The 26,753-nt window shown below is 38.5% G+C and overlaps 2 protein-coding genes and 2 non-coding genes across 4 annotated transcripts; 2 read left to right on the forward strand and 2 right to left on the reverse strand.

Moving 5' to 3' along the window:
• Nucleotides 1-1,797: 1,797 nt before the first annotated feature.
• Nucleotides 1,798-5,554, reverse strand: LOC131315002 (probable membrane-associated kinase regulator 2). The gene is made up of 3 exons (XM_058344035.1): nt 4,659-5,554; nt 3,038-3,635; nt 1,798-2,239 (listed from the first exon to the last, which is right to left on the reverse strand). The coding sequence occupies exons 1-3, from the start codon at nt 5,304-5,306 to the stop codon at nt 2,175-2,177; spliced, it is 1,311 nt and encodes a 436-aa protein (XP_058200018.1). The 5' UTR covers nt 5,307-5,554; the 3' UTR covers nt 1,798-2,174.
• A 9,845-nt stretch (nt 5,555-15,399) lies between these two features.
• On the forward strand, nt 15,400-19,092 carry LOC131315006 (reticulon-like protein B1). The gene is made up of 5 exons (XM_058344047.1): nt 15,400-15,974; nt 17,703-17,883; nt 18,049-18,190; nt 18,480-18,549; nt 18,644-19,092. The coding sequence occupies exons 1-5, from the start codon at nt 15,761-15,763 to the stop codon at nt 18,808-18,810; spliced, it is 774 nt and encodes a 257-aa protein (XP_058200030.1). The 5' UTR covers nt 15,400-15,760; the 3' UTR covers nt 18,811-19,092.
• A 1,310-nt stretch (nt 19,093-20,402) lies between these two features.
• TRNAL-CAA (transfer RNA leucine (anticodon CAA)) lies at nt 20,403-20,486 on the forward strand. Its single transcript has one exon. It is a non-coding gene; the product is annotated as a tRNA-Leu (tRNA).
• Nucleotides 20,487-22,131: 1,645 nt separating this feature from the next.
• TRNAG-UCC (transfer RNA glycine (anticodon UCC)) lies at nt 22,132-22,203 on the reverse strand. Its single transcript has one exon. It is a non-coding gene; the product is annotated as a tRNA-Gly (tRNA).
• Between the last annotated feature and the right edge of the window lie 4,550 nt (nt 22,204-26,753).

A 26,753-nucleotide genomic window follows, 5' to 3' on the forward strand; every position in this document is an offset into this window, starting at 1 on the left:
TGATATCCGCTCTCGCATCCGAGCCGTCCAATACACTTTTGGACGACTCAGATTAAAACTTTATTATTCACTCATTACTCTTTTCTACGATACGAGAGATTTTTCAGTGCCAAGTGGGTATATCCCACGTGATACCCGCTCGCGCATCCGAGCCGTGCAATACACTTTTGGACGACTCAGATTAAAACTATCTCTCTCTCCTCTCATCCCAACATTTTCTCTCTCATTTTTTCTCTCCAAATCGGCTTGGATTCGCGAACTGGCATCACGTGGTACCCGCTCGGCACTGAAATTTTTTTCCTACAATACATATTCGTGAGGTTTTAGAACCCCACCAGACAGTGCGCCAAGAATATATATTCGTAAGTTTTTAGAATACCACTTGACAGTGCCCCAAGACCACTGATAAATTACTCAGGATACTATCGGCGCTATAAAAAATAAATGAGTCATTTTATTGATAGTCCATCAATAAGCAAAGAAAAAGATTTTTAAAAAATGTGTAATTTTTACATTTTTAATAGAGGAATTTGTATTTACATCTGTTATACTATCACCGATTTGAAGATACACTCTTTGTATTTTAAATTTAAGTACTTACACCCTTTATATGTAAAAATATAGGGGGTGTAAGTGCAAATTCCTCTTCTTTCACTTCAAAGTGCAAATTCCTCTTCTTTCACTTCAAAGTACTGGGATGTAAGAGCTTAAATTTGAAGTATAAAAGGTGTATCTTTAAATCAATAATAGTACAGAGGGTGCAAGTACAAATTACCCTATATTTTTCACATATTTCTAGTCACTTTCGAATCTTAACAACAGTTATTAGCATTTCCAAAATAAATATACTCATGTTATGTGTCGAGCACATCTTAGATTTTATTCGAATTAATCAAAATGTTTCTTTGAAAAAAAAAATTAATGTGTTATACAAAACGTACTTAAATTCCATTAGATGTCGATAGTTGCTCCATCAATTTGCCAAAATTTTACATAAATTTCTGCACTACAAATTCTGATTTAAAAATTAAATAATTAGATGAAAAGTTAGATAATTAGATCGAGCGCCTATCGGTATCGAATTGAACTGATTTTTTGCAAAGGTCCTCCAAAAAATATTATATATTTAATAAACAGCTCGAATTGTTTGTTTGATATTCGAAATGAGCCCCACACTATGATCTGTACACAATTTGTTGTGCACAAAATATATGTGGGCAGCATCCCTGGTAAAATTTCATGTTTGAATTATGTTCGAGAAATTTAGTTACAAAATACATCAAAATGTCAATGCATAATATAATCCAACAAAAAAGCTTAAAACTGCTTTATCCGTCTTAAAGCATCCAACTTAGAACTAAATGGCGATGAGAGAAAATGACGCTGTGACACCCCAAGAATTCCAAAGAGTCCCACATCGGGACTTTGGAAATACGAAAAGTTATATATAAGGATTATGTCCAGCTATTATATAATTTGAGATTAACTTTTTGAACCGTGTGGTTAGATGAATGTTTAATAGGTCAATTGGGTCGGGTCATTACAGTTGGTATCAGAGCATAACCCTCGTCTATACGGTGGAAGCCACCTCTAAAATCTGGTACAAGGGAATTAAATGTCACACTATGGCCACCAACAATTCCAAAGAGTTCCACATCGGGACTTTGGAAATAAGAAAAGTTATATACAAGAGATTCCGTCCAGCTCCTGTATAATTTAAAATTAATCTTTTGAGCTGTATAATTAGACGAATGGTCAGCAAATCAGCGGGGTCGGATCGTTACAGCCACTCAGTCATACATACTAATTTTCGATGTAATAATTAACCGATGTGAAACAAATTCCACAGTTTGATCCAACTAAACTAGGCATAATAACATATTTACCGGCATTAAATAAATACAATACTAACCTTTACACAGGCAATTAATGAGGTCATAATTCTACATCACTACGACTAGTGCTACTACTACTATCTTCCGATTTTTCCTCCCACAGGGAAAATTTACAGAGGAAAAAAGCTTAGAACTGATAAATCCGTTTTTCTTCTTCCTCGTTGCCCTTGTTTGGCCAGTTCACTCTCTAGTCCCTACACATCGAAAGATAATGGAGAAATGATGAGATTGCAGATTCCATTATCTGCCTTTCACTCTTCCTCTTCAACTTTTCCCGCTTTAATTTGATGGATTCTTCAGCGATGGATCGCTCACGGACCGGGGAAACAGAGTCGACTCCAAATCTAAACAAACCCAAAAACAACATTAGCATAATAAGCTTGAACAGCCATTATCCATATTCAGTGATGTTATAGTATTAATTTGTTGTCAAAATTTTGGGATCAATCGTCGTCTTAACATCTGACGACAAAAATCAAAAAAACAAAAATTCAACAAGAAGAATGGAGTCAAGGAGACTGAAGCCCTCTACGACGGGTTAAAATTTGAACCACTACCGATGCAGCAATACTGAGTCAAAACGTGCTTCCGCACGATTACGACTCCAACTCCTTCCATTTATCAGTCGTGAAGTGCGTTGCATTACTTGCATAGCCCGTTGACATTCACATGTTGTGCCCTTCCTTGTTTAGCCACAAAATAATCCATACTTTTTTGGCTAAATAATCCTTTAATTGGCTTATTTTATTCAACAAAATTTGGGTTTCGATTGGAATTTTTACTTTTTAGATTACTCTTGTCATGCTGAAGGAATAATTCACAAAAAAATTGGTGGAAAAAACAACAAATGCGAAAAAAATTTGAATAAAGAAAAAAAAATAATTCAAATTGATTACTCCGTATTTAGCCAAAAAAAACCCTAAGACTGACAATAAATAAAGGTGTTTCAATCTTTTTTCTTCTGTGGACCCCTTTTTTTTTCGATTTTGGTAGTAATTAATCAAGAAAATTTACCAAAATGACGAAAGGATGAAAAAAATAACGAAATAAAAATGGGTTAGTAAAAATATTTATTAGTAATTTCTAGGCGTTAACTGAAGAAAAATCAAATTAGAGAAATTCAAATTGATGATATCATATACCCCTAGAAAGGTTGAACGATCTCTTGCAATGCAAAATAGCGCTTTGAATCCCATCCTGCTGCTCCAACAGCGAATCATCCCTCCGTCTCCCCTGCTTCACCGTCGCCCCCGAGACGGGGGCCGCCGCCACCGCCGCGGACGACGCCGACCGGCTCTTCCCCAAATGCTTGCACACCACCCTCAGCCCCGCAGGCAGCAGCAACTTCCCCTGCTTCCCACTCTTCTCCTCGCACGATGCGGCGGCCGCCGCCGCCGCCGCGGGAGGCTCCGACTTCAGCACCGCCTCGGTTTTCTCCGATTTCAGAGCCTCCGGGCGGGCAGGAGATTGCACGCTCAGCTGCCCGGAAAACCCCGCGGACGGTTTCTCGCCGTGCCGTTTCGACACCCGAATGTACAGCGGCTTCACCATTTTCAGGTACTTCTGCACCCCGTCTTTGGAAACCCGCTTCTCGTCCGGACCCGACTCGTCCGAGGTCTCTTTCTTCTGAGACTTGTTGTTGTTAATGGTTCCGGAGGATGCTCGGGAGCTGTTGTCCCTAGTGAACAATGACACAATCGGCACTTCTTCTACCTTGAACTTCACCGTGAACAGCTTGCTCTGCGAATGAGAGTGAGTTTAGCTTAAGCCCGCCAAGGTTTTTATTTTTTTAAGTATTTATTTTTCATTTTACAAAACACGTAATTTTCTCGCAATACGCATTCAATTCAAGAAATAAGTGCTATTTGTGTTAGTGAAACGCATTCTAAATTAATTTTCGTAGATTTTTCTGGGATAATCGTACCAGAGGTTCTCGAAAGATAGGATATATGTACTCTATTTCTGGTCTTTTCGTGAAATTTTTCACATTGTAATTATTCCACTAAAACACAAAAACAGAAGTGCATGAGGAAAAGGTGTGAAAATCATTTCCCTAAAGATAACGAGGACAATTTTTTAAAACTTCAAAATTTTTTTTACTGAATTTTTTTTAGGAACTGGCTTTTCCACTCTTTTATCCATAATGCACTACTCTTTTTGTTTGCATCCATGTAAAAGTACAAGATTACCCTCTTAGTGTGTGAAGATCAGAATGTACAAAGGACAGAATTGTAAAATTTCACATGGGTTCAAAAAGAGAGGACAGATTTGTAAAATTTCACATATGATAGAGACAAAAAAAAATGGATACTTTGACTAAGGGGAGTATTAAAATAATTTTTTTATTTAATTTTCTTTGTTGACAAAACTTTATACTCCATCAGATCCAGAAACATTGACCCATGCACTAACGAAAATTCAAAAAAGACGATAAAAAATCGCCTAAATAACAAGTTGGGCCAAATCGAATCTTTTCTGTCTTTAGATTGTTTTTTCTTGCACTTCGTCATAAAAATCGACGCTAATATAATGAAAATTCAAAAAATACCCTGAAAACTAGGCTCTGTTTGGAACTAAAAGAAAAAAATTTTAAAAAAATTCCTTCTATTGTTTGTTTGGTTGGAAGAGAGAAAGATGAAAATAACATTTTCAAATTATGTAAATAGTAATTTTTCTCTAAAGATTTTCCTCTCATTTCTCTCCCATTTTCTTTTCTTTTCCTTTCTTCCATTTTCGTTAAGTTAGGCTCAAAATAAATCAAACCTGACTCGGTTTCTGCTTCTGGGTCTGAGCCTCAGCTTCTTTCTCACTCGGTTTCTGCTTCTGGGTCTGAGCCTCCGCTTCTTTCTCACTCTGCTTCGTTAAACAAACAGAGGCCGCGTCGGGCTCCGTTCTCTCGCCCGAATTCGGCTGCTTCGATTTCTTCAGCTTCAACATCAGCACTCCAAACTTGCTCGCCGATTTCAACAGCGAGAACTGGGGCTTCGCGATTTGCCCGGAACCGTCGTCGATCGACGATGGCTCCACCGGCACCAAATTCCCGTTAAAGAACAAGTCGTCCGACGGCTCCAGCGTGAACTTGAACTCCCCTTCTTCTTCTTCTCCTCCTCTCGCATCATTCTCACCCTCCGTACCATCACTATCCCCCTCCTCGTCCTCTCTCTCTTCATCTAGGCCGTCCGTTGTTTTCTGCTTGTCGTGATCCTCGCCGTCGGGATCTTCGTCGGGGACGGCGAACTCCAAGTCGAAGAAGGGTCCGTTTTCTTCTTCGTCGTCGTCGGTTTCTGCCGTGGAGTGAGAGATGGCAGTGGAAATGGTTGTGGTTGTAGTGGGGGTGGATGCGCGGAGGTTAGCGGTGGCGCCGCCGCCGGTGGTGGTGCGCCAGTACTTGAGGAGGCTGAATGCTTCCATGGTTGGGAGAGCCAGAATACAAGATGGGTATAGGAAAACCCTTGGTGCGTGGGATTTATAGAGAGAGAGAGAGAGAGATTTTTGGGAATAGTGGTTGTAATTTTGAGGAGATGAGGGGTACGGGGAAATGGCGTGTGCAGGGGTGAGTGGAGTGTGACAGTGGGGAATGCAGAGGGACGGGGTAATAACCTTGAACAGGGGAGAGAGAGAAGAAGAAGAGGGGAGAGAGAAAGAGAGAGGGGGGACGGGGTACAAATTGTCTGGCCTTTTGGTATGCCCTCCTCGAGAGAGAGAGAGAGAGAGAGAGAGAGTGTGTGTATTGAATTGTGTACGTGGTTGCAGTATAGTCATGTGAGACCAGTCTCTGTGTCAGGATACTGTTGATAAATAATTCAGCGGAACTTCGTAGAGATGGTAGAGGGAGGACAACGCCCCATAACTGGACCGGACCGAACATAAAACGAATCCAAGGTTCGTGTTGTCCGCAAGGGACAACATGCTTTGTTGGTCTCACCGACGGCTCAGATTTCATTTTGGTGGATAGCTGAGATTTGTTTGGGTTAAATGAAATTTGAATTGTCCATTACCAAGTATGGACGGTTGGGTACCCAAATCCCATGACCAAAAAAAAACTAAACAAGATCTTTTTTTTGTCAATAAAAGATGCGTACTTATTTAAAAAAGTCATACGACATCTATAGATTATTACCATCGGAATACAGATCAGGTCATACGGCATAAGATATTTATAGATTCCTACCTAAATATAGAAAAACAGAAACACAGCCAAGCCCTAAAAAAGAGCAAATAGACGAAACTATTGTCTATCGTCTAAAAAGATTTGGCTTCTCTATAGACATAGAGAGCAGTATGTATAGTACTAATTTCTACCATCCAAATTTTTTAAGATTTTAGACTTTGGTAAAACATTCTTACCAACAAGAGTCTTTTCTTACCGATACAAGTCTTCAACAAATTAACTATCGATTATCGAGACAGACGATTAGAATGCGACCTTGCCCTTCAAATTTTGAAGGCAGAGTGCAGCCTGGGCTATGGTCTTGTTAAAAACCTTGGGTAGGTCATTAAAATCTAAAATTGTTCTGTTTTTAAGTGAAAAACAAACCTGGGTGCTTTTAAAACAAAAAGAGTTCAAAAAGAGAGCACTGGTTCAAGCCCTTTGGGTCTGGGTCCTCTGGGCAGGGACGGTTTTAGCATGGGCACATGGAGTATTTCACAAATAGACTATTCTGCTGCAACTGTTAGTTACTTGTGTTCTATATATGCATGATGTGTCGTGTTTGATCATTGACCTCATTGTTTTTTAACACAATTTTTTCAACTTACAAAAAATGGCCTTTGAATCTAAGGCGTAGAATATCAAACTCACGACCTTAATTAGATACTACAAAGGAAGCAGTAAACCGCTATGCCACAACGCTATCATGCTTTTCATGTCAAACAATTAATTTATATACAAAATTGAGAGGCTCATTTTCAAATTCCAATTAGGGCTCCAAAAATCTCAGGGTCAAGCCTGAGCATACATATGACAGAACTCATTGCGTAGGATGAAGCCTAGTTTTATATATTACTGTGCTTGTTTATCAATTTTTGTTCATGGTCAGTAAATATTGGTGCCCACGAGAGAGAATTCGTGGATCTCTCCCTGCCTCCGGGTTAGCCTCATGAAAAGGAGAATGTAGTGTACATCAGGTAGACTGCTCTGTGCCCTATTTGCTGAATCCTATTGGGTTAAATTTTACATGAGGGGTCACTTGGCAAACATGCAGCTGGTGGGACCAAAATCACAATAAAAGGGGAAAATGACGGCTCAGGTGACGGTACAGGACGTGTTTTGATAATTAATATCCGCCTAGAACATGCTGAGAACATTTCTTAATGCTTAAAATGTTATTAATGGATATTAATTATCAAAATACGTCTTTAACCTTCATTTTTCCCAATAAAAAAACCTTGTGAGTTTTTATTCATCGTAAGTTCTATACTTCTATTGTATTCATTGGTTCAGATTCATATCGTATACATTAGTAATTGGCCCACAATTAAAACACAGATAATGTTAGGGCCCAGAACCCTCCCATGTGGGACTGAGTAGAATCCGATAACAAGCAGCCTATGAACCTCAGTGTGTTTGAATTAGTCACCCTCGGAAGGTTGTTTTTTTTTCTATTAAAAAGTTCTCCTTGGGAGGTTGCGGATCTGGTTTAATTTCGACATTCGAAGTATGGTTCGTGCTACCGAGAAGTATTAAAAAGTTCTCCCTTGGAGGTTGCGGCTCTGGTTTCCGACATTCAAAGTATGATTCGTCGTGCTACCGAGTGCAAGCACCCATGGGCCGAACATGGCAGCTCATGAATTTGCTTATTTAGCATTAGCGTTGAACTTCGTAACAAGATTTTTACACGGTTGAACATCACTCAATGAAATAAAAGTGCATTTCCAATAATCAAATTAATTAAATCAAGTGGGAGACTAAACTTTTTACATGGTTTAACTTAGCAACATAGTACATGGTTGAACTTTGTAACAAGCTCAATAAAATGACCGTTCCGATCATCAAATTGAATCGGGCGCGAGACTTATGAAGCCAAAACTGGATTACTTCAATTTTCTTCGGAGGAGTAGGTGGATTGTTTCTAACCGTAAGAAATGGGGTTATGGATCTTGATTTGGTGCGATTATTCAGTGCTCCAGGGGCTTCTTCACCTGACATTTGCGTGGGCTTCGTCACACTTGACCAAATAATAACTTTTCCTTGATTCAAATTCATTCATTTCATTCTGTGAAGCTATCTTAGCTGGGAAAATTTTTCAGTGCCGAGCGGGTACCACGTGGTGTCTACTCGGTGCATCCGAGCCGTTCATTGCATTTTTGGACGGCTCGAAAATGGAGAGAGAAAGTGTTGGGATCAGAGGGAATAGAGTGTTTAAATATGAGCTATTCAAAAGTATATTGAACGGCTTAGATGTGCCGAATGGGTACCACGTGAGATATACCCGCACCGAATAATTTCTCAACTTAGCTGGATCCCCCAAATGTGACTGAACCAACCAAAATCTTAATTGGAGCAAACTACCAACAGACCTTTATTGAGACTTTCTTCTGCCTCTTGCCCTCTTCATGTGAATTTTTGAACCTTATAATATTTCATTACATTGGCTTCTTGTCACGATACTGTGTTGGGTACTTTGATTTCCTCAGGCTCAGTTATTGTTGTTGGCTCATTTGTGTGCTTTACCTTCTTTTCTTCACGCATTGAGTGTGCCTTAGGTTCATTACTCCCCCAACCATGCGACCTACACAATAATTCGACGGGCTGTGAATCTGTGATTGAATTATTGTGTACCTAAACTGATTGTACTCCCCCTCCTCCCTCGAAGAATAGTTTGCGAACGGTCACACCACGTGGCACGCTAGTGTTATTGGTATTCGGCCAAGTGTGCTCGAGACGATGACCCTCGAGGCTGAGCATGCAGTGTTGCTGTGGAAATTTTATATCCATTTCAAAATCAATTAATAATGAGTAGAGAGGTCCCTCATATTTTTAAGTGATCACTCATTTCACTTTTAAGTAATGTGAGACTATATTTTCTTAACATCTCCCCTCACCTGCAGTCACATTTGAGATCTGTCACGTGTAGCCTCTTTTGGGTCTATCATCTTGCAGCCTTTTTGCATTTACTTGTTCTTTCAACATGCCTTGTGTAACCAACTGGGGCTTGCTCAGTTGGTAAGACTCTTGTATCTCAACAGGATGTGAGAAATTCGAATCTTTCCACTTGCGTTTGAGTATTCTTCCATTGAAATTGTTTCTCCCCATAGTAGGGGCTTGTAGTTGGGTGAATTATTGAGCTTAGTTAATTATCTTGTGAACTCTTACATAATTGATGTTATGTCCCGTAGTTTGTATTTTGTAATTCATACATAATCTAATAATTTCTCGTATCGATTAAAAAAATAATGCCTTGCGTAAGTGTTATCAACTAGATTACAACTATAGTACTGTACTGTTTCCCGTGCTTGAAATCCCCTCGGAAAACGTGAAAATCATTGGTGGAGTTTAATTATACTGCCAATGTTATCTTAGGAGTACCAGTTGTTTTTTTGTTTCACTTTATGTAACTGTTTACATGGTAAAATAAGCAATATTTAATGATCAATTATTTTGCTAATTGGCCAATTATTTGGCATGAACAAAGTGTGCACCTCGAAAGTGAGAAAGTTCACCCCATGCTAAGAGCCTCCCCATAACTTTTTTGACCCTCTTTGTTTAGGGTATGCCAAAAGCAAGTCAAAAGGACCTACAATCCAACAATAATTTAGCCAAATTAGGCTAGCCTTACACTTTTTGGGCTTTTCTTCCCCTTTTGCCTGCTTTTCTGGTCTGCCAACCGAGCAAATGGAGAGTATCCAACTAGTTGTCAAATTACCTGGTTTGGCAACCTCTATTTTGTGCGAGTTCATTTCAAACAACTAGACCGTCTCAGGTGATCAGAAGTTTTCGGGTGCAAATAGGGTATAATCTACTTTGTATTCGAGCATGCTCGACGAAAATTCACAATTATCCTCTTGCCCATTAATCATCTTCCCACCATATTCTTTTCACCATAACCCTATACCCATAACTTCCTTAAAACCACCATGTCGAAAATCAGATCCAGTCATCACACTCCAACGAAAGCTATTCCAACCCCAATCACATTCTATCCCGTGATCGCCCGCGATTCCCCTACACCTGACCCCAACAGTTAAGGAAATGCTGGATCAGACTCTACCTACACCTGACCCCAACAGTTAAGGAAATGCTGGATCAGACTCTACAAATCCAGCATAGAAATGCCTAAGGGTGTCATAATGGTGGTCTGTTTGGCTGTTATGATCTTCATCATCAAGCAACTAATTGTTGAGCTCATGCACCAAAATATTCCCACCAAGGGCTGAACACCGCGGATCAAAAAAAAGGGCTGAACACCAGATAAGTTTGGGCCAAGGGCCTCTGTTTAAGTTTAAGCTTTGAATGGTTAGCCCAATCAGAATTGGACCAGTAACACTAATGGGCCAAAATCAACCACAAGTAGCCCAAATGTTAGGTTGATTGGGCTTTGTTTACGGGCCATGTTTACGTTGCAAAACACCTGTGCCCTTCTTGTATTCGTGGTCTAACCGACGGTCAAGGTGTCTGGGCCTGGTGGGCTAGCTTACACGTTTCTCAATTAATTTCCTTTCCGGTCCTCAAAAGCAAGTCATTCACGTTAGGACTAGAGAATTGAATTCTGATCAATTATGTGAGGACCAAACCTGTCACCCAACCTGACTAACCTTTGGGATGGTCTAATCATCAGGCATATGGCTGTAAACGAGCCGAGTTTTGTTGAGCTCGAATTTCGGTGGCCAAATATTTGAGCTCGAGCTAGGTTCGATCTTTAACGAGCCGAGCCCTTATCGAGTCGAGCTGAGTTATTTACTAAATGAGCCTCTTTAATAGAGCCGAACCACCATTAACGAACTGAACTTTTGTTAAACGAACCGAAAACTCGAGCCCGAGCTAGGCTCGTTTACTAAACGAGATGAGCCGAGCCGAGCCGGCCCTAATCAAGCATCAACCTTAATGGGTAAGAAAATAGTTTTCATTTATGATAAAGCACAATGTGATGTTAACCTTATGTGAGTTAGTATGTCCATATCACAGCATATAATGACAAGTGATTTAATTTAAGAGCTCCAAGTGGCTGTTTTAATTAGTGGGGTAATCTCATGACCGACCCACAAGTCAGACAAATACCGTCACGATATTACCTTGGCAACCAATTAAGGCTTTCCAGATACTCATGTTTTTTTCTTTTTGAACAAAGCTAAATGCTTTCCAGATGAGTCTACTTTTTCAACATACCAAAAGTATGACTAACCTGTAAATGTATAGTATACACAAATGTAAACCCCACGGGTTGGCCAAGCTCCGGCTTCAAATGGGTCCCATTAGTGTACGGTAAGTTTATGGTCCTTCAAAATTAATCGAAGATCAAAATAGTATTAATAAATGTGTACATGTAATGGTCGGTATGAATCGTTTGGTTGTGAGATTAAAAGGTTCGCGTGTCACGACCCAAACCTGAGGGAATTAAATTTGTGACATGGCCTGTGATTTTAGAATCACCCTAGGCCTTTGATATCACACAACCGTAAAGTTTTAACTCTCAGGTCTTAAAATCAAATAATAAAATATTACAATCAGAGCTATCTATCATGCAAACCAAATATAACTTCGCTTAACAGCTTTAAAGTATAACAATTGTAAGCCTCAAGCTTCTGGCACTATCGAATCAACTATCGTGCAAGTTGCAAATTATCGGAATCTTCACTACAGAGCAACTCGAACCCCAAACGTCAATACAATCGTCATCGAAGGACCAGCTTAACTTGTATTTGAAATGGGTGCGTACAAAATCATTTCAGTGAGAAATACGATATACGAGGTTACTTAATTGCATGGAAATAATCAAATAAAACATGGCATAATCATGAACTTTTCAACGATCAATATGAGTTTCCAAACTCAATAATTATATACTTTTCAACAACACAAGTTTCAAATTTGCAAATCATAAAATCCAGAATCCAACGACAGTTTTCAGACTCGAAACTGTTAAACCGAAAGAGATCCATCATCTATCATCATCATTATCATCTTGGGCAGTAATCCGTTAGCCCAGGGAGCGACCCGAGCAAAATAAGGGAAATGATATCAAATCCAAGGGATACCCGGTTGTATCCTTATCCACAATTTCATAGACGCCAATTTACACATAGCTCATCAGAGCTCTTCGCCTTGATTTTACTCCAAACTCTTTTATCTACTTTTCTTTTTAGATTAATCCCATGCATTTTTTTTTTGAACTCAATTCTCACAATTTTATACTCATATTATTATTTTTTAAATTCGACATAGCATTTTATAAAAATCAAAACAATAAACAATTACAAAACAATTTGAAAGAATATTATGTAACCAAGGGATATCATACTCACCTTTAAAATGTGATTATAAAATTACCAGGCATACGAATTACTCATCCGAACCTGTGGCTTGTAAAACCTTTGATGGCTAGTGTGCTCATACGAGCCCGATCGGAACATAATTATACGATGACCCAAGAAAATTATTGGGGTGCCCTTAGTATTATTATAGGCTGTCCCATGCCATTCTTCAACCCATAACTAAAATTCTTTTCTTCCCAAACCATTTTAAAAGTGGGAGTTGTCTAAGGGAGGGCTTTTCGAAGAAAGAGGGCTATGGAAAGCGCGGAAGCGGCTACAGGAGGGAGAGAGAGACCACGACAGAGATAAAGGGAGGTGCGAGGGTTGTCTCCAAAAGTGGACCCGAGTGACGGCGGTGGTGATGGAGCACGGTGCTAGTGATGGGTGCTAGGGAGGAGAGGTAGAAAATGGGGACTTGGAGTCCCTGCAGTGCTCTAAAAGAGCTGCAACTTGCAGCCCATCAAAACAGTGCCGTTTTGGTCCAAACCCTCTACCCTCTCTTGTCTGACACGCACAGACTCTCTCTCCTCTCTCTCTCTCTCTAATATCGAGACTCTCTCTCTACCCTTTGTCCTCTTTTTGATTTCTTCTGCAAATTTTCTTTCTCCACTCTAAAAGGTTCGTGAGCAGTTAGGCTCCGTTTTGCTTTCTTCAAAATTTTTTTTTCCAAACAGAAGGTAATTTCAAACTCAAATAAAAAAATAATAATTTCAAACTCAAATTAATCAAAATAAAAAATGATTTTTCAATTTTTTTGGACTGTTTAAAAGATCCCAATGAGATCTCTCAAACAAAATCTATATTGGTAAAAAAATTATTTGCGTAAACACATAATTTTTGAATTTGAAATTACCTTCTTTTTTAAAAAGAAGGTTTATATAAAAAGTGGAACGCCTTCTTATAATTAATGGTAATATCTAAAGAGGAACAAGAACACTTTTAGCAAAGCTTTGATGAATTTTAATAGTTGATTGGGTTTTTTCTATGGATTCTTGTGATTCACTCTAGTTTGCTGAGATTCTAAACGAGAATATAAACTCCATGGAAAAAGGGTTGGTTACTTGGATCTCTTTCTTCAATTACTAGATTTTATGAATTGGTTCCTTTCCAAATTAATCTTAAGTTCTGCTAAGAACTTTTTCTTTTAGAACATTTTGTCCTTATTCAAAAAATTCTGCGATTGTTTGTTTTATTTCAAATTTTGGTGGATTATTGATTCGCCTCGACGAGACAAATTGGAAGAGTAAAAAAAATTACTTTTATCTAAATATTTTGGGAAATAACCATTTTTTTAGCAAAAAAAAGTCAAAAAAATCCTTTTTTTTTATACTTAAAAATGGTTATTTTCCAAAATATTTCGGTAAAAGTAAAAAAAATTTACATTTCCGAGTTGAGACGAATTAAAAAGTCAAAAAAAATTGGCACAAAACTAACAAATGAGAAAAAATTCAAAAATAAGGACAAAAAAAAGTCATAAAAGTCCTTTGAGTGCCAGTGGAATGAGTTTCAGTTAGGAGCATTTTTCCCATATCTGATTTAGAATTGAAGTCGTTTAAGGAAAAAAATTTTTTTTTTGCTTGATGACCAAAATTGATCAGAAATTATACTACATTTTTGGTTTGGAGTTGAAGAGGACAAATGGGTCTGACAAGAGAGAGAAAGAGAGAGAGAGAGAGAGGAGGGGGGGACAAATGGGTCAGAGAGAGGATTTGTGTGCATCTTGGCCCAAAACAGCGCCGTTTTAAAGCGCTGCAAGTTGCAGCTCTTTTAGAGCACTGCAGGGACTCCAAGTCCAGAAAATGGCAAGGCGGTGGCTGGCGGCAATGGCGGTCGCTATGGCTGTCACAGTACAACTACCAACGCTTCAAGTTTGAATTAGGAAGAAAAATATCTACGACAAATAATTTATCAAAAATGATATATGCACCGACCAAAACGTAGGGAAATTGTACGGACGGCCACGTCGGGCTGTCTCCAACCACTGGACGGCCGATCCGAGTCATCCAAAAATTCTATAAAAAAAATGAGAGGCCTACGAGGGAATCAACGTCCAAAAATTCTATTTTTTGTGTATATATACATATATACACGAAAAATAGGGTGTTTAGATCAAACATTTTACACACATTGGATGTCATTGATTCCCGCGTAAGCCCCTTCGTTTTTTTTTTTTTTTTAGAATTTTTGGATGGCTCGGATCAGCCACCCGGTGACCGGAGACGGCCTGACGCTGTCGTCGGTACGATTTCTCCACTGCGCCGATCGGTACTTATAGCAGTACTAACCCACAATTCTATACCACACCACAATTTTCCTTACTCTCAACTACCACTCTAATTATTTATATCAACAGCATTTTAAAAGGGTATAGAAAATTATTTGGCCAAACAAATATCTGCCGACGATACAAGTCGGTTTAGGGAAAAGAAAATATCTATACAATCGGTCCGTATTTGGCTTCGATTAGTTACGTTGTCTAGACTTCGTTCTCAGAAAATTATTCAAAAACTAGTGCGAATGACAAAAATTATTTCAAGATTAACTGTAGTGATAGAATTTTTAGAACAATTTTCAAGTTTCGTATTTTAATTTTGAAAGTTAAAATTTGGGTTATCACATTACTAGTGAGTGGAACCAAACAAATAAGCTGTTAAAAAGGAACCGAGTTAATAAAACTAACTCGAACTTCACTCGTTTCCTGAACAACTTTAAAATTTGAGCTCGTCTCTCATTTACTAATGAGCTAACCCGAACCAAGCTCATAACCTCAAACTACTTGTGAAGAAATCAAATGAATAATTTAATTATAAACCGAGACAAACCAAACTCATAACGAGTCAAGGCTCAAATTCTTTACTAACAGCTCGGTTTGTTCCTAACCTTGCACACAAGCTAATTGATTTGTGTGACTGATTGTGAACAGCTCGATTTTTCCTAGATTAGCTTCTGTGACTGATCGGGAACAGCTCGATTTGTTGTCGCCCCGCACACAAGCTAATTGATTTGTGTGACTGATTCGCGAACAACTCAGTTTGTTCCTAGCCCTGCGCACAAGGTCGGAGTAATTGATTTGCGTGACTGACTGACTGACTGTGTCCATGTTACGAGAAGTTTTTCAGTGCCGACCACAGCAACAGCCTCGGGAAAATAAAAGAAATATCCGCTTCGGTGCGTTTATTTGAACGGCCCAGATTTAATCGGATGACTCTTCACGCCCGTTCAGCCAGACTGATAAAGTTCACACTTTCTCAGCTGTTATAAATCGATACAAAAGTAAAAGTGCCACAGAGAGAGAGAGAGAGAGAGAGAGGAATTGGTTTCGAACAACGAAGGTTTTACTTTACTGTCGGAGAGGTCTTGGAGAGAGAGAGAGAGAGAGAGAGAGAGAGAGAGAGATGGCAGATCACGAGAAGTCGGTGATGGAGAAGATAACGGAGAAGTTCCATGGGGACGGCTCTTCGTCCTCCTCAGATTCCGACGACGAGAAGAAATCGTCGCCGCCGCCGCCGTCGCCGTCGCCGTCGCTGTCGCCGTCGCAGTTAAAGTCCAAGGTTTACCGGATCTTCGGCCGAGAGCAGCCCCTTCACAAGGTCCTCGGCGGTGGCAAACGTATGTTCGTAAATCGAAAATCGTATTTTATTTCTCTACTGTTTCTCTTTTTCATTTCCTCGGTTTTTTTTTTTATTTTAATAACCGGATGTCCGGCAGCTCACGCATACCTTAACTAATTCTCAGGGCCCAGGCAAACATAACCTCCAGTGGCTCCAAGGTTGGAATAGTTTAGTGAATAGCAAGGAAATTAGGGCATGAAATTGTGTTGTACGTTAGTATCTCACTCATCGGATAAGGTTCCTCTGTGCGAAAATGCATATACAAAATACAAGTACGTAAATTAATTGTTCGATTTCTGGTTTGGTAATTCCTGTTATGGTAGCATAACTAAGTAATTTTCTCATTTGTGGCCTTTTACCTATAGGGGTGGATTCAGATCCGGTGGATTAGAAGATCGGAGTTTCGAAAATGTTAATTTTTATTTTAGAAGTTTAGAGTAGCAATAAACTAGTAGTTGCATGATTCTTAATTCTTGTAGATGGGATTTGTTCCGGAAAGGTTTTACTACGTAGTTTTTTGCTTTATAAAGGCTACATGGGATCCACGCTTTCTTTTCCAAAGTTGTCAAGTAGACAATAGTTTAATGATTTATAAGTTCATAATAGCACTCAGACACAACTACTTGCAAAAGGCCTAGCCACGGGGGTGACCCATGGTGTCTTTGAGGTTACATCTTAGTGGCTTCTACAGTTCTACGTGTCGGCTATTCTAGTTGTAGACTCACACAGATTGCTGGCCCTTTCCCGCTAAGCCATCAATCCCTCAAGGTAAAATTAATTGCACCACCTCTCTCACAAATTTGGTGGGTATGGAATTCTAAATCACGCTAGGTTTCAATACTGGGCTACCAGCTTTGACATATGGACACCTCACTGGATGTAACGTACCTGAGCATCGGACACTTATTGGATGCCTATAGTTTGGGATACTTGTCTAACACTCAAATCAAAAGTTAAGAACAATGGTTTTCAATTTGGGTAACCCAATGTCTATAAACACCCAATTGTTGGTGTACTGTACGTAGGTCCTCCCGATTGTGACCTTGTTCTAAATTCATAGTATATAAAGGAAAGATATTATCCGATTAATGAGACTCGTAACATGCTTCAGTGTCATTACTTCTCAACCTTCTGTTAGGAGAACATTTGGTTGCACAAGATACACGACATATTCGTGCAATCCGTAGTCTGTCCATAATTCCTAACAGTACTGTCGTCTCGTTGATAATCGGAATTGTGTGTTTAGTCAATAACTCAGCTCCAAGTATATACATTCGTTTCATCTCTCTTTTTTCGTGAGTTTTTTTTCGTCCTCCACAAGATGCCATGCTCATTCAAAATTTCTAATCATATATGCAGTTTGTTGCTCTTCCAGAACACTTTGATTATTAGTCCTGGGACAACTGGCGCCAGTCTGCCCCCGTAACTCCTTTGTCTAATAATCAAAGAGTTCTGGAAGGACAACGAACTCACACCAAAGCGAAGAAATTATGAAGCAGCATAGCTTTTCGTTGAACATGAAAACACTTACACAGTCACATGTACATAGTTGGAGCTGGATTATTGACTAATCATACCATTATCAATGAGGCTAACCTTAGTGCTGTTAGCAGAATGAGATTAATGAGAAAATGGAGTAGTATGTGTTGGAAATGCTATTAATGTTCTGTTAAGAAGCTAGTCTTTGTTTCTCGCTCATCAATGTCATTTTGGTCTGTTGGTGCAGCTGCTGATGTCTTTTTGTGGAGGGATAAGAAGATATCTGGTGGACTCTTGGTTGGGGCCACTGCTTTCTGGGTTCTGTTTGAGTTGTTTGAGTATCACTTGCTCACTTTAGTCTGTCATGGTTTGATACTAGCCCTGGCCATATTGTTCTTGTGGTCTAATGCAAGTTCCTTCATCAAGAAGTAAGTCATTCCAGTCAGGAAAGTCATCTCCTTTTATGTTATCAAATTTACATGCCAAAAGTGCCTAAAGCGATTTGTTCTCTTCGCTTTTTGAGACAATGCATAGGTGCTGAGTCTTCTGTTCACTTGTGAAAGCAATGTAATTGTTGTTCTGCCCCTTGCCAGGTCTCGTCCAAGTATTCCAGAAGTTCATATTCCAGAGGAGCCAGTTTTGGAATTTGCCTCTGCCCTTACCATTGAAATCAATCAGGCTTTCAGATTTCTCAGGGAAATTGCGTTGGGAAGAGATCTCAAGAAGTTTCTCGCTGTAAGTTGATTTGTTTCTCCTACTTGTTTGGGAGCTATACTTTTGAGACTGACTTTTGTGCAGGTGCATGGTTTATGGGGTCCAAATCCCGTTCAAGTACTGTCTTTATAAAGCATCTACAACTATGGACAGAAAGCCACAGATTTCACATTAATCTTCGTGTTTCTGGATTCTGGATGTTTTTCTGTAAAATTTAATACATTGCACAGAAGCCCTAAAATATAATGGTAGTTTAGTTTTTGGACTTTTGGTTGAACCGTGGTGTGGGTATGGTTGTGTTGTTCATTAGGTGATTACTGGTTTGTGGATCTTGTCAACTGTGGGGAGCTGCTGCAACTTCTTAACTTTGTTTTACATAGGTAATCATTGAATAACTACTATGCTAGTCAATGTATTTGCTTGCTGGTGATATTCCTTAGTTGGTGATACTTATTTTTACGATCTTTGTGACAGCATTTGTTTTGCTCCACACGGTGCCTGTGCTGTATGAGAAATATGAGGATCATGTGGATGCTTTTGCTGAGAAGGCAATGATTGAGATGAAGAAGCAGTATGCAGTTTTTGATGCGAAGGTGTTAAGTAAGATCCCCAAAGGACCATGGAAAGGCAAGAAGGCTTAAGAAGTTAGGGTGGCTTGAGTAGTCATTGATAATATCTGACAAATATTTGGTAGCTGCATGTTGTGAAGCAAATTGGGTTTTAAGTGGGCATCCTTTCTATGCGTTTCTGCTTTTGAGTGGTTAGGCATGTCAATTAGCGCCTTTTGCACATTGGCTTTTAAACCTTATTTGGTCTTTTTGATGTTTTTTAGATGATATATAATTGCTTCTCACAGTTGGACCTTGACAGATTGGATTGTGTTCTGATTATTTGTGTTCAATGTTTGCTAGTAGTTGTGCCTAGTAACTGCATTACGGATTCAAGTGTTAAATTTCTCTGCTTGGAAATTTCAGTCTTCAACGCCCCTAATTGTGCCAAAGCTTGGCAAATTTTTGTGTTTTGCCTCTGAATGATGTCTGCTTCACTGTTGATATGTATGTCAATTTTCGAAGAAATGTATTGGGTAGTGATTTTGTCACATTCTTTTTTGATAATGCCACGCCCTGCAAGTGTATTTTTTGGTGCAAAAATACACTTGCAGAGTGTGGCATTATAAAAAAATGGTGCGGCAAAATCATTTCCCAATGTATTGCGCCTTGGTTTGGAATATCTCATCCCGAAAGGGGAGTTTCTGAAACAAACCTTTACCTAGTTCATCAGTTTCTACTCACTCTGCTTTTATGCTCATCTTAAACTGCAGAAACACAATACCACTGCGCATTTGACAGCGTAACATATCCTTTTGAAGTAACCAAGTTTTCCGGTGCACAATTCCTCGGTACCCAAATTCCTTCGAACATCAGTTCCTGTGCATTTTTGGCCGTTGGATCAAGTTAAAATTTTTATACCCCTTCAAATTTTCAAATAATCTAATAACTAAAAACACACCGGAACTTGGGTACGCAGAAATTTCCGGGACTGAGGATTTGAGGGGAGTTTTTCAGTGCACAAATTCTTAAACCACCGTGTCGGAGTTTGTGTTTGGTCTTGGCAAAATTGTATTCTACGTACCAACATGTCGAGTGCTTGCAAGTTTGTAAAGTTTTAAGGTTGAGTTTAAACTTTTCAAAAGGAGTTCGAGGCTGCAAGCTTGGTGAATTGTTTTTAACGAATTGAAATTACAAAAAGCTCAAGGCTTGCTTTATCAAAAAAAAAAAAAAGTAACTCAATTTTCTGCCATTGAACCTCGCCCAAACTCGGACTACTTTGAGGTTGGGACCAAGAAAATTCTCAGTTGGTCGTCATTGTACACTTCAATCGGAAAGGTTAGGGGGTCAATCATTCCCGAAAGCAAAATTGATATTAATTCCCATGAATGAGGGCTATTCCCGTTAGTTATTTGTTCTCCTAACAGGCTTTCAGTTGGACTCTGTATGATTGTGGACTTTTTGTTTGATGTAATTCAATACTTTTACTCTTCTACCGGTTGAAAAAGAGAGCAAAAAATTGTAGTCTATCTAGAAAGTAGGGAAAGATTAATTTTGAAATCTTTTTTTTTTCCGCAATTTTGAAATCTCGAACATAGAAATCCGCTGTCATACTATTGTAGGGTTAGCTATTAGTTTTTAACTAATCTATATATAAAATACTTCGTGCAGATTGTGAACATAGCGTCAGGATGGCCGAGTGGTCTAAGGCGCCAGACTCAAGTTCTGGTTCTCGTGAGAGAGCGTGGGTTCAAATCCCACTTCTGACATTCTTGCTGTTTTTGAAATTTTTGATAGGGGGCTGGTTCTCACACAAAAGTCATAGTACAAGTTTTGCGTGAGATCCGTTTTGGAGTCACACGCAAATAATCGGAGCCGTTCAAATTATTTAAAAATGTTTTTTTAAGAGTTTCCATAAAAAATTACCTCATTTGCATATTGGTAAGTGCTTGATCGGCATATGTCTCTAAATTTGACAAGATTAAAACTGAATAGATCGAATGGCTCCGATCATTTGTGTGAAACTCCAAAATAGTTTTGAATAGAATTTTGTGTGAGGGGAACCGACTCCTTTTTGTTATTTTCTCATTTCGAACTTGAAAAGGTTAGGCCTCTCTAACTAACTCGTGGATGTGAAAATTTTGAGCTCTGTAATTGATGTAAACACATGGTTTTTCGTTAAACCGTAATAATTCCAATTAATTTGAAAATAAAACATCCCATGCAAGTGGAGTGTTAGCCGATCGAGTGGCAAACATCATGTATTCTCATGCATTTGATTGAAATTTAACCTTACTACTTATAACTAACACTCCCGTCTTTCGCAATTTTCTTGGATAAGCACTTTTACATCTACATTGTTCCAGGTAAGTTATTTTCCCAGCTTGAGCTCTGAATGAGGAGGAATCCTCACCTTCTCATCGCAGGGAAGAGAATTGGACAAATCCATTTCTCTAAGTCGTTTCGTTTTACTTTCTAATTCACAAAAAATAAAAATAAAAATCGTTGCACGAGAATGGAGGATGCTGACAAACAGCCCTACAAAACGGTGTAGAGCGGCCGATTAGTGCCGCTCATCACGGCAATTGACGGCTCGGATCTTAACCGAGCAATGGACGGTTCAGATTTCTATATTCTCAAATTCAATTTGAGCCGTTCGTACCGAAATAAACAACCAAATCGGCCTCTCTGCACCCGCTCAACAGGGAACTGCGCAACAGCACCCCCGAGTCGCTTTCGAGTTGGTTGGTTGTGTTGGTAGTGGTTGTGATGGTTGAATATATTCATGTGCAAGTGGGAAGGTGTAAACTAGCTTACAATATTATGGGTTCTTCCATTTTCAAGTTATATTTCGTAGAGAACATTAATCATGTAAAAAATTATAAACATCGGATGCGATTAATGCCTGTTCGAAATGCATTAATATATATTTTTTAATATGGGTTCGGCCGCACCGAATCAAACTCGTCAAACCCATTTGTAAAATAGTTAAAATTCATTTTAAAGCGTTGTTACTTGGCATCCAATTTTATGATTTTGACACAGCTAATTTTCTCGATGGGCTCTACACAATCAACAATTTTTATCCTTAAAATAAATTCCGCTCATGCCTCTGCTCTCACTTCACTGAACAATTAAAACTCTCCTCAGAAGCCAAATCATACACTATAATACTCCCTCCATCCCAAAATGATTGTCCGGTCCGCAAAACGGAGTGTAAAAAATAATACAATTTTTGCAAGAAAAAATTAAAAAAATTTCAACAACTTACTAGATATCAATGAGTATTTTTAATTTATGAAAAAAGTTTGAATTTTTACTTGAAAAAATTGCATTATTTTTAAGTTATCGTTTTGCGGACCGGACAAACAATTTGGGACAGAGGGAGTAGTAAAAATAACAAGGAGAAAAGGTTGCGTTTGCCGGGAGTCGAACCCGGGTCTATTGCTTGGAAGGCAATTATCCTAACCGTTGGACTACAAACGCCTTGATGATTAAAATCCAGATTTTAATATATAAATTCTTTGTGGATACCGTTGGACTAATTTAATGGTCCTTTAGCTCTTTTATACTTATCTTTCAAGTAGGATTTGAAACATCACTCAAGACATTGCATAACACATGCAAGTCCAAGGCGAAGGCAAACATGCATTACAGGAATGGGTTTCACCCAGGGACGTACAAGATGTGGAGCGACGTTAGTATCATAGTATGTAATTTACTCAAATTCAGCTTTGAGTCGCTCTAACTGGTCTTTTCTATGCCCTCTTGGGTCCTCCGCTTGCACCATTGGAAAACTAACACGGTTCAAACCAACTTCAACCGGGTAGCCCAAGACTCATGAAGAAAAACACATGATTAATGAAAGTAGTATCCATTTCTGACCGTGATATAAAACTTTTTTCCTTTTTCTTTTTTCGAACAAGGCAAATTCTGTTCTTCTACTAATCTAGGCGAAAGGCAATGGGGATGATGATGGGGTTTGAACCCTCACCTGGTGCAAGAAGTATAAGGCGCTTACTACTTGGCTGCCACTCCATTTGTTTCCAACTGATAAAACTGGCAACGATAAAATGTAAGACACAAGTATATATATCAAAACAGTTGAAATTGGGGAAGGGGAATAAGGTCCATTTGCATTGGGAGCTCATTTTAATCAATTCAAAGACTAAATTTGAGGACACATCTTAGCATCCAATTCCAAAACATAGTGGGCATGGTGGTAATTTCACACAAAAGAGAAAAAGCCGTGGCATGATTCTTATTTAGGTTTCTCTATCTTTCTGATTACTTTAGTTAGTTAATGGTGAACTTTTCTCAACAATGCTTTAAAAGGATCAGCCCAAGTGAATATATACCAATTCTGACTAACGTCATTAATCAGTGTCTGTTGGGGCCGAAAACTGCTAATTGAAGAGAAAAGGGCATATCGGAAACCAGAACGGATTTGGCTAAGTGGACATGAGTAATAAGTGCTTATACTTTTCGATCGCATGTTTGAATCCTACGTACAATGGTCAAACATTCTAAATATTGGGACCACTGGAGAGTTTGCTTAATCGTTAACTTCAGGATCCCAAAATTTGTTGAGGTGCCTGCAAGCTGACCCGACGTCTAATTATTAAAAATTTGAGGGCATATTGGATGGCTGGACAATCTATCACTCCCCCTTTTCAATCATGTCCCTGAATATTGTCCCAGATATGAGAACCAAATTCCCACAAAAATTTCCCTGTCAATATATACCGTGGATTTTCCGTGGTTCACCTTTTATATGCAGTCAAAAATGCTTCTTCTATAATGGAACATTATGTGAAAATCCACGAAATAAGTGGAAGGATTTTAGACTTAAAAAAAGCACATTTTAAATATACAATTTGCCCTCATTATCTAGAGGTTGTAAATGAACAGCCCAGATCTAAGCACTCTCTCTCCTACTCAGCCGACCACTCTCCTCCTCTTTCTCGGCCTCTAAATCCTGACCGTCCAAAACACGTTTAGACGGCTCGGATGCGCGTTCGAGTATCACGTGGACTATACCCTATGTGCACCAAAAAATTTCTCCGTTTCCATAATACACCAATGCTTAATTTGTTCTTAATGCAGAATTGCAACCACCAAATTAAGTTGAAGGGACTTCTCCAAAATTTGTTACCTTAATGTGATTCAGAGAAAGGCAATGATGGTGGGATTGGTCCCTCATAGATAAGTCGGCATGCGCATAAGTTGGCTTAGACACCTCAATTGAGTTATAAAATAACAGAAAAAAGAGAAAAGGGGTGAGAAAATTTTGATTTTTAATTATGTAAGTATCAAACAACGACTTCAAGAGTTTATGTTAAGACATGAGTGTCTATTTGAAACGACACAACCCTTGCTAAGGTAGTCAGTCGTTTTGACAATTATAATAACTGCTTGTCCAAAAACACCCATTTTAAATTCTACTTTTGGTCATCTAAAAGATGGAATCGCCCGAGGCGGGGCCGGGGTCCATGTCTGATTAGTTTAGTCCAATTAAATTATTGAGTCTGCGATTGATCTTCTGTGATGAGCCGTGTAATGTGTACAAGTACAACATGACACGCTTATAGACTTTATATATGCACATTCTGTGACTTTCATACCGTCGGCAACCATGTGTGGTCTTTATGCTCCCTGTGTGCTATTTTTGTTGTTCTTTTTTAAAAGTAGTACGTATAACTTTCAAAAACGTATAACTTTCAAAAAAGAAAATAAGGCACTGCCGCGAGTGCATAGTTTTTATGAATTTTTGGCACCAATTTAAAAAAAATCACAATTATTTCTTTAATTTGTGGGAAAATTAAAAGTCAAAAAAATGAAAAAAAACTTTTGTATTTTTGGGTGTAAAATGTAGCTTGATTTTCAGAAAAACAAAAAAATAAAGTTTTTAGGAGAAAAATATATAGCTAGTACTATATAGTAGTCATAATAAATACTTACAAGTTACTAGCGGAGTACTTAACTAAGTGGGATCAATAACCAAAAGACCGGATCAAAAAAAAAAAAATAACCAAAAGACAATTACACTATCAAACAATGAGTCAAGTCTCAATCACATCCATACATTTTCTGGTATCAACCCTGAATTTACTTTTCACCTTTATGCCTAGAACATATTCTATTTCTTTTCCCTTATTTTTGTCTCAATCAAAAACAAGTTAGAAAGCCAAAAAGCAGCATATATGCTATTTATATATATAGCTATTCCAAATTAAGATATATATTTTCTATTTGAGTTTTCCACCAAATAAAAGCTGGATGTGGGCTGTATTTGCCTACTTGCGCAAGGAAAATATATAATCTGTCAAATGGCATCAGATACACGTACTATATAATTCTTGGTCCATATATAAAAGAATGGTTATGTAAGAAGAAGAAAACTCATGGGGGGAATAATAGAACAAATTCTGTAACTGATCGAGTCAAAAGGCTTGCAAATAAAAACAAATAGATCAAATTTTGAGGAATATATTGTCGGGTTTAAACTAGGGAAGGTTAACCCAGGCGTCGGTGCAGAGATAGTCACTTGGCAACTAAGAGCCTCATAAGCTCATGGTTTGCCGTTTTTCCTTCCAATGGTGTGCAATTAGTTTTTGTGTGACCACTCAATATATATATATATATATATATATATATATATATATATATATATATATATATATATATATATATATATATATATATATATATATATATATGAGTCCTTTTCAGGTCCGGTCGCCCGGATTTTTTTATGATCCGGATTTGTGTCTTAGCTCCCATTTCCCGATCGATTTAGGATGATCCGAGCCGCTCAATGTGTTCAAAACGTGATTTTAAGGGTACTCGCGAGAAAACAGCAAAAAAAATGACCGGGAAGGGCTTGATCTGAGCACTTTTTTCTAAACCGTTCAATAAAAAAACTATTTGAATCAAGCCCTTCCCAATTATTTTTTTTGGGTGATTTCTCTTGGATACCATTAAAATCAGTTCTGATCACATTGAGCGGCTCGGATCATCGCAAATCGATCGGAAAATGAAAAATCCGGACCATAAAAAAATCCGGGCGAGTGGACCTGAAAATTACTATATATATATGGAGTTTTCCTAGCTCAGATTTAATTGGACCCTTTGCTAATGAACAGTGGGATTAATCTCCCAGATTAGTTGATCCATTAGACCTAATACTGAAATAATGTTAGAAATCTTGCTGGGAAATGTTGGTAACCTATAATCTTAGATCATAATATAAAGTCTCTACGTACATAGCATCAGAGCAGCAGGGGGTCGATCTATTCTATCTTACATTTTAAAAATTCAATTCATATCGACAGACCCAACAAAAAGACTATACTGCACGATGATAGATTCAAAAAGATACTACACGTGACAAACTTTAAACGTGGCAACACATGAGAGGATGTTAAAAGAATACAATCCCCTAGCAGGTGGTAAACATAGGAAGGAGGATTATGAGATACTATGCCTAACAGATAAAGCAATAATTGAGGCCAACAACCCTAATGACATTCCACGTGAAGAAAGTGAAGATGCATGGCTACGTACTACTCCAGTTCCTAGTCCCATATATTCCTCTATCTTCAAACCTCTTTTTTTAGCACAATAATCTATAATATATTGTGCAGTTCTAATATACATAACACATACATTAGGTTATTGTTTTAATGGGAATACTGTACTAATGTGTATTTTTGCATGCATGGGAAAAGATGGCACACGCACAAGTACTTGTACGAGTTGAAAGAACAATTAAGTTCTTGTAGTTTTTGGGGGCCTAAAGTGATAATTAAAGATGGGCTCCCCCTTTTTGTTAGACTATTAAAAATGGTACAAAATGGGAGGGCACCCTAATTAGTTCGTAAATTTTGGGGGCCTAAAGCGGCCCCACATTATTCTTTAACTCAAGGCCAGCTCTGGGTAGCAAGAGATGATCGACCTGACCCTGGGAATCGTAATACTTGACAATAGATGAGCATCAACCCTAAATTGCTCTTCATCAGCACAATTGTTATTCT

Source organism: Rhododendron vialii, chromosome 2a (assembly GCF_030253575.1).
Source record: "Rhododendron vialii isolate Sample 1 chromosome 2a, ASM3025357v1".
In the NCBI taxonomy this organism is placed as follows: domain Eukaryota; kingdom Viridiplantae; phylum Streptophyta; class Magnoliopsida; order Ericales; family Ericaceae; genus Rhododendron; species Rhododendron vialii.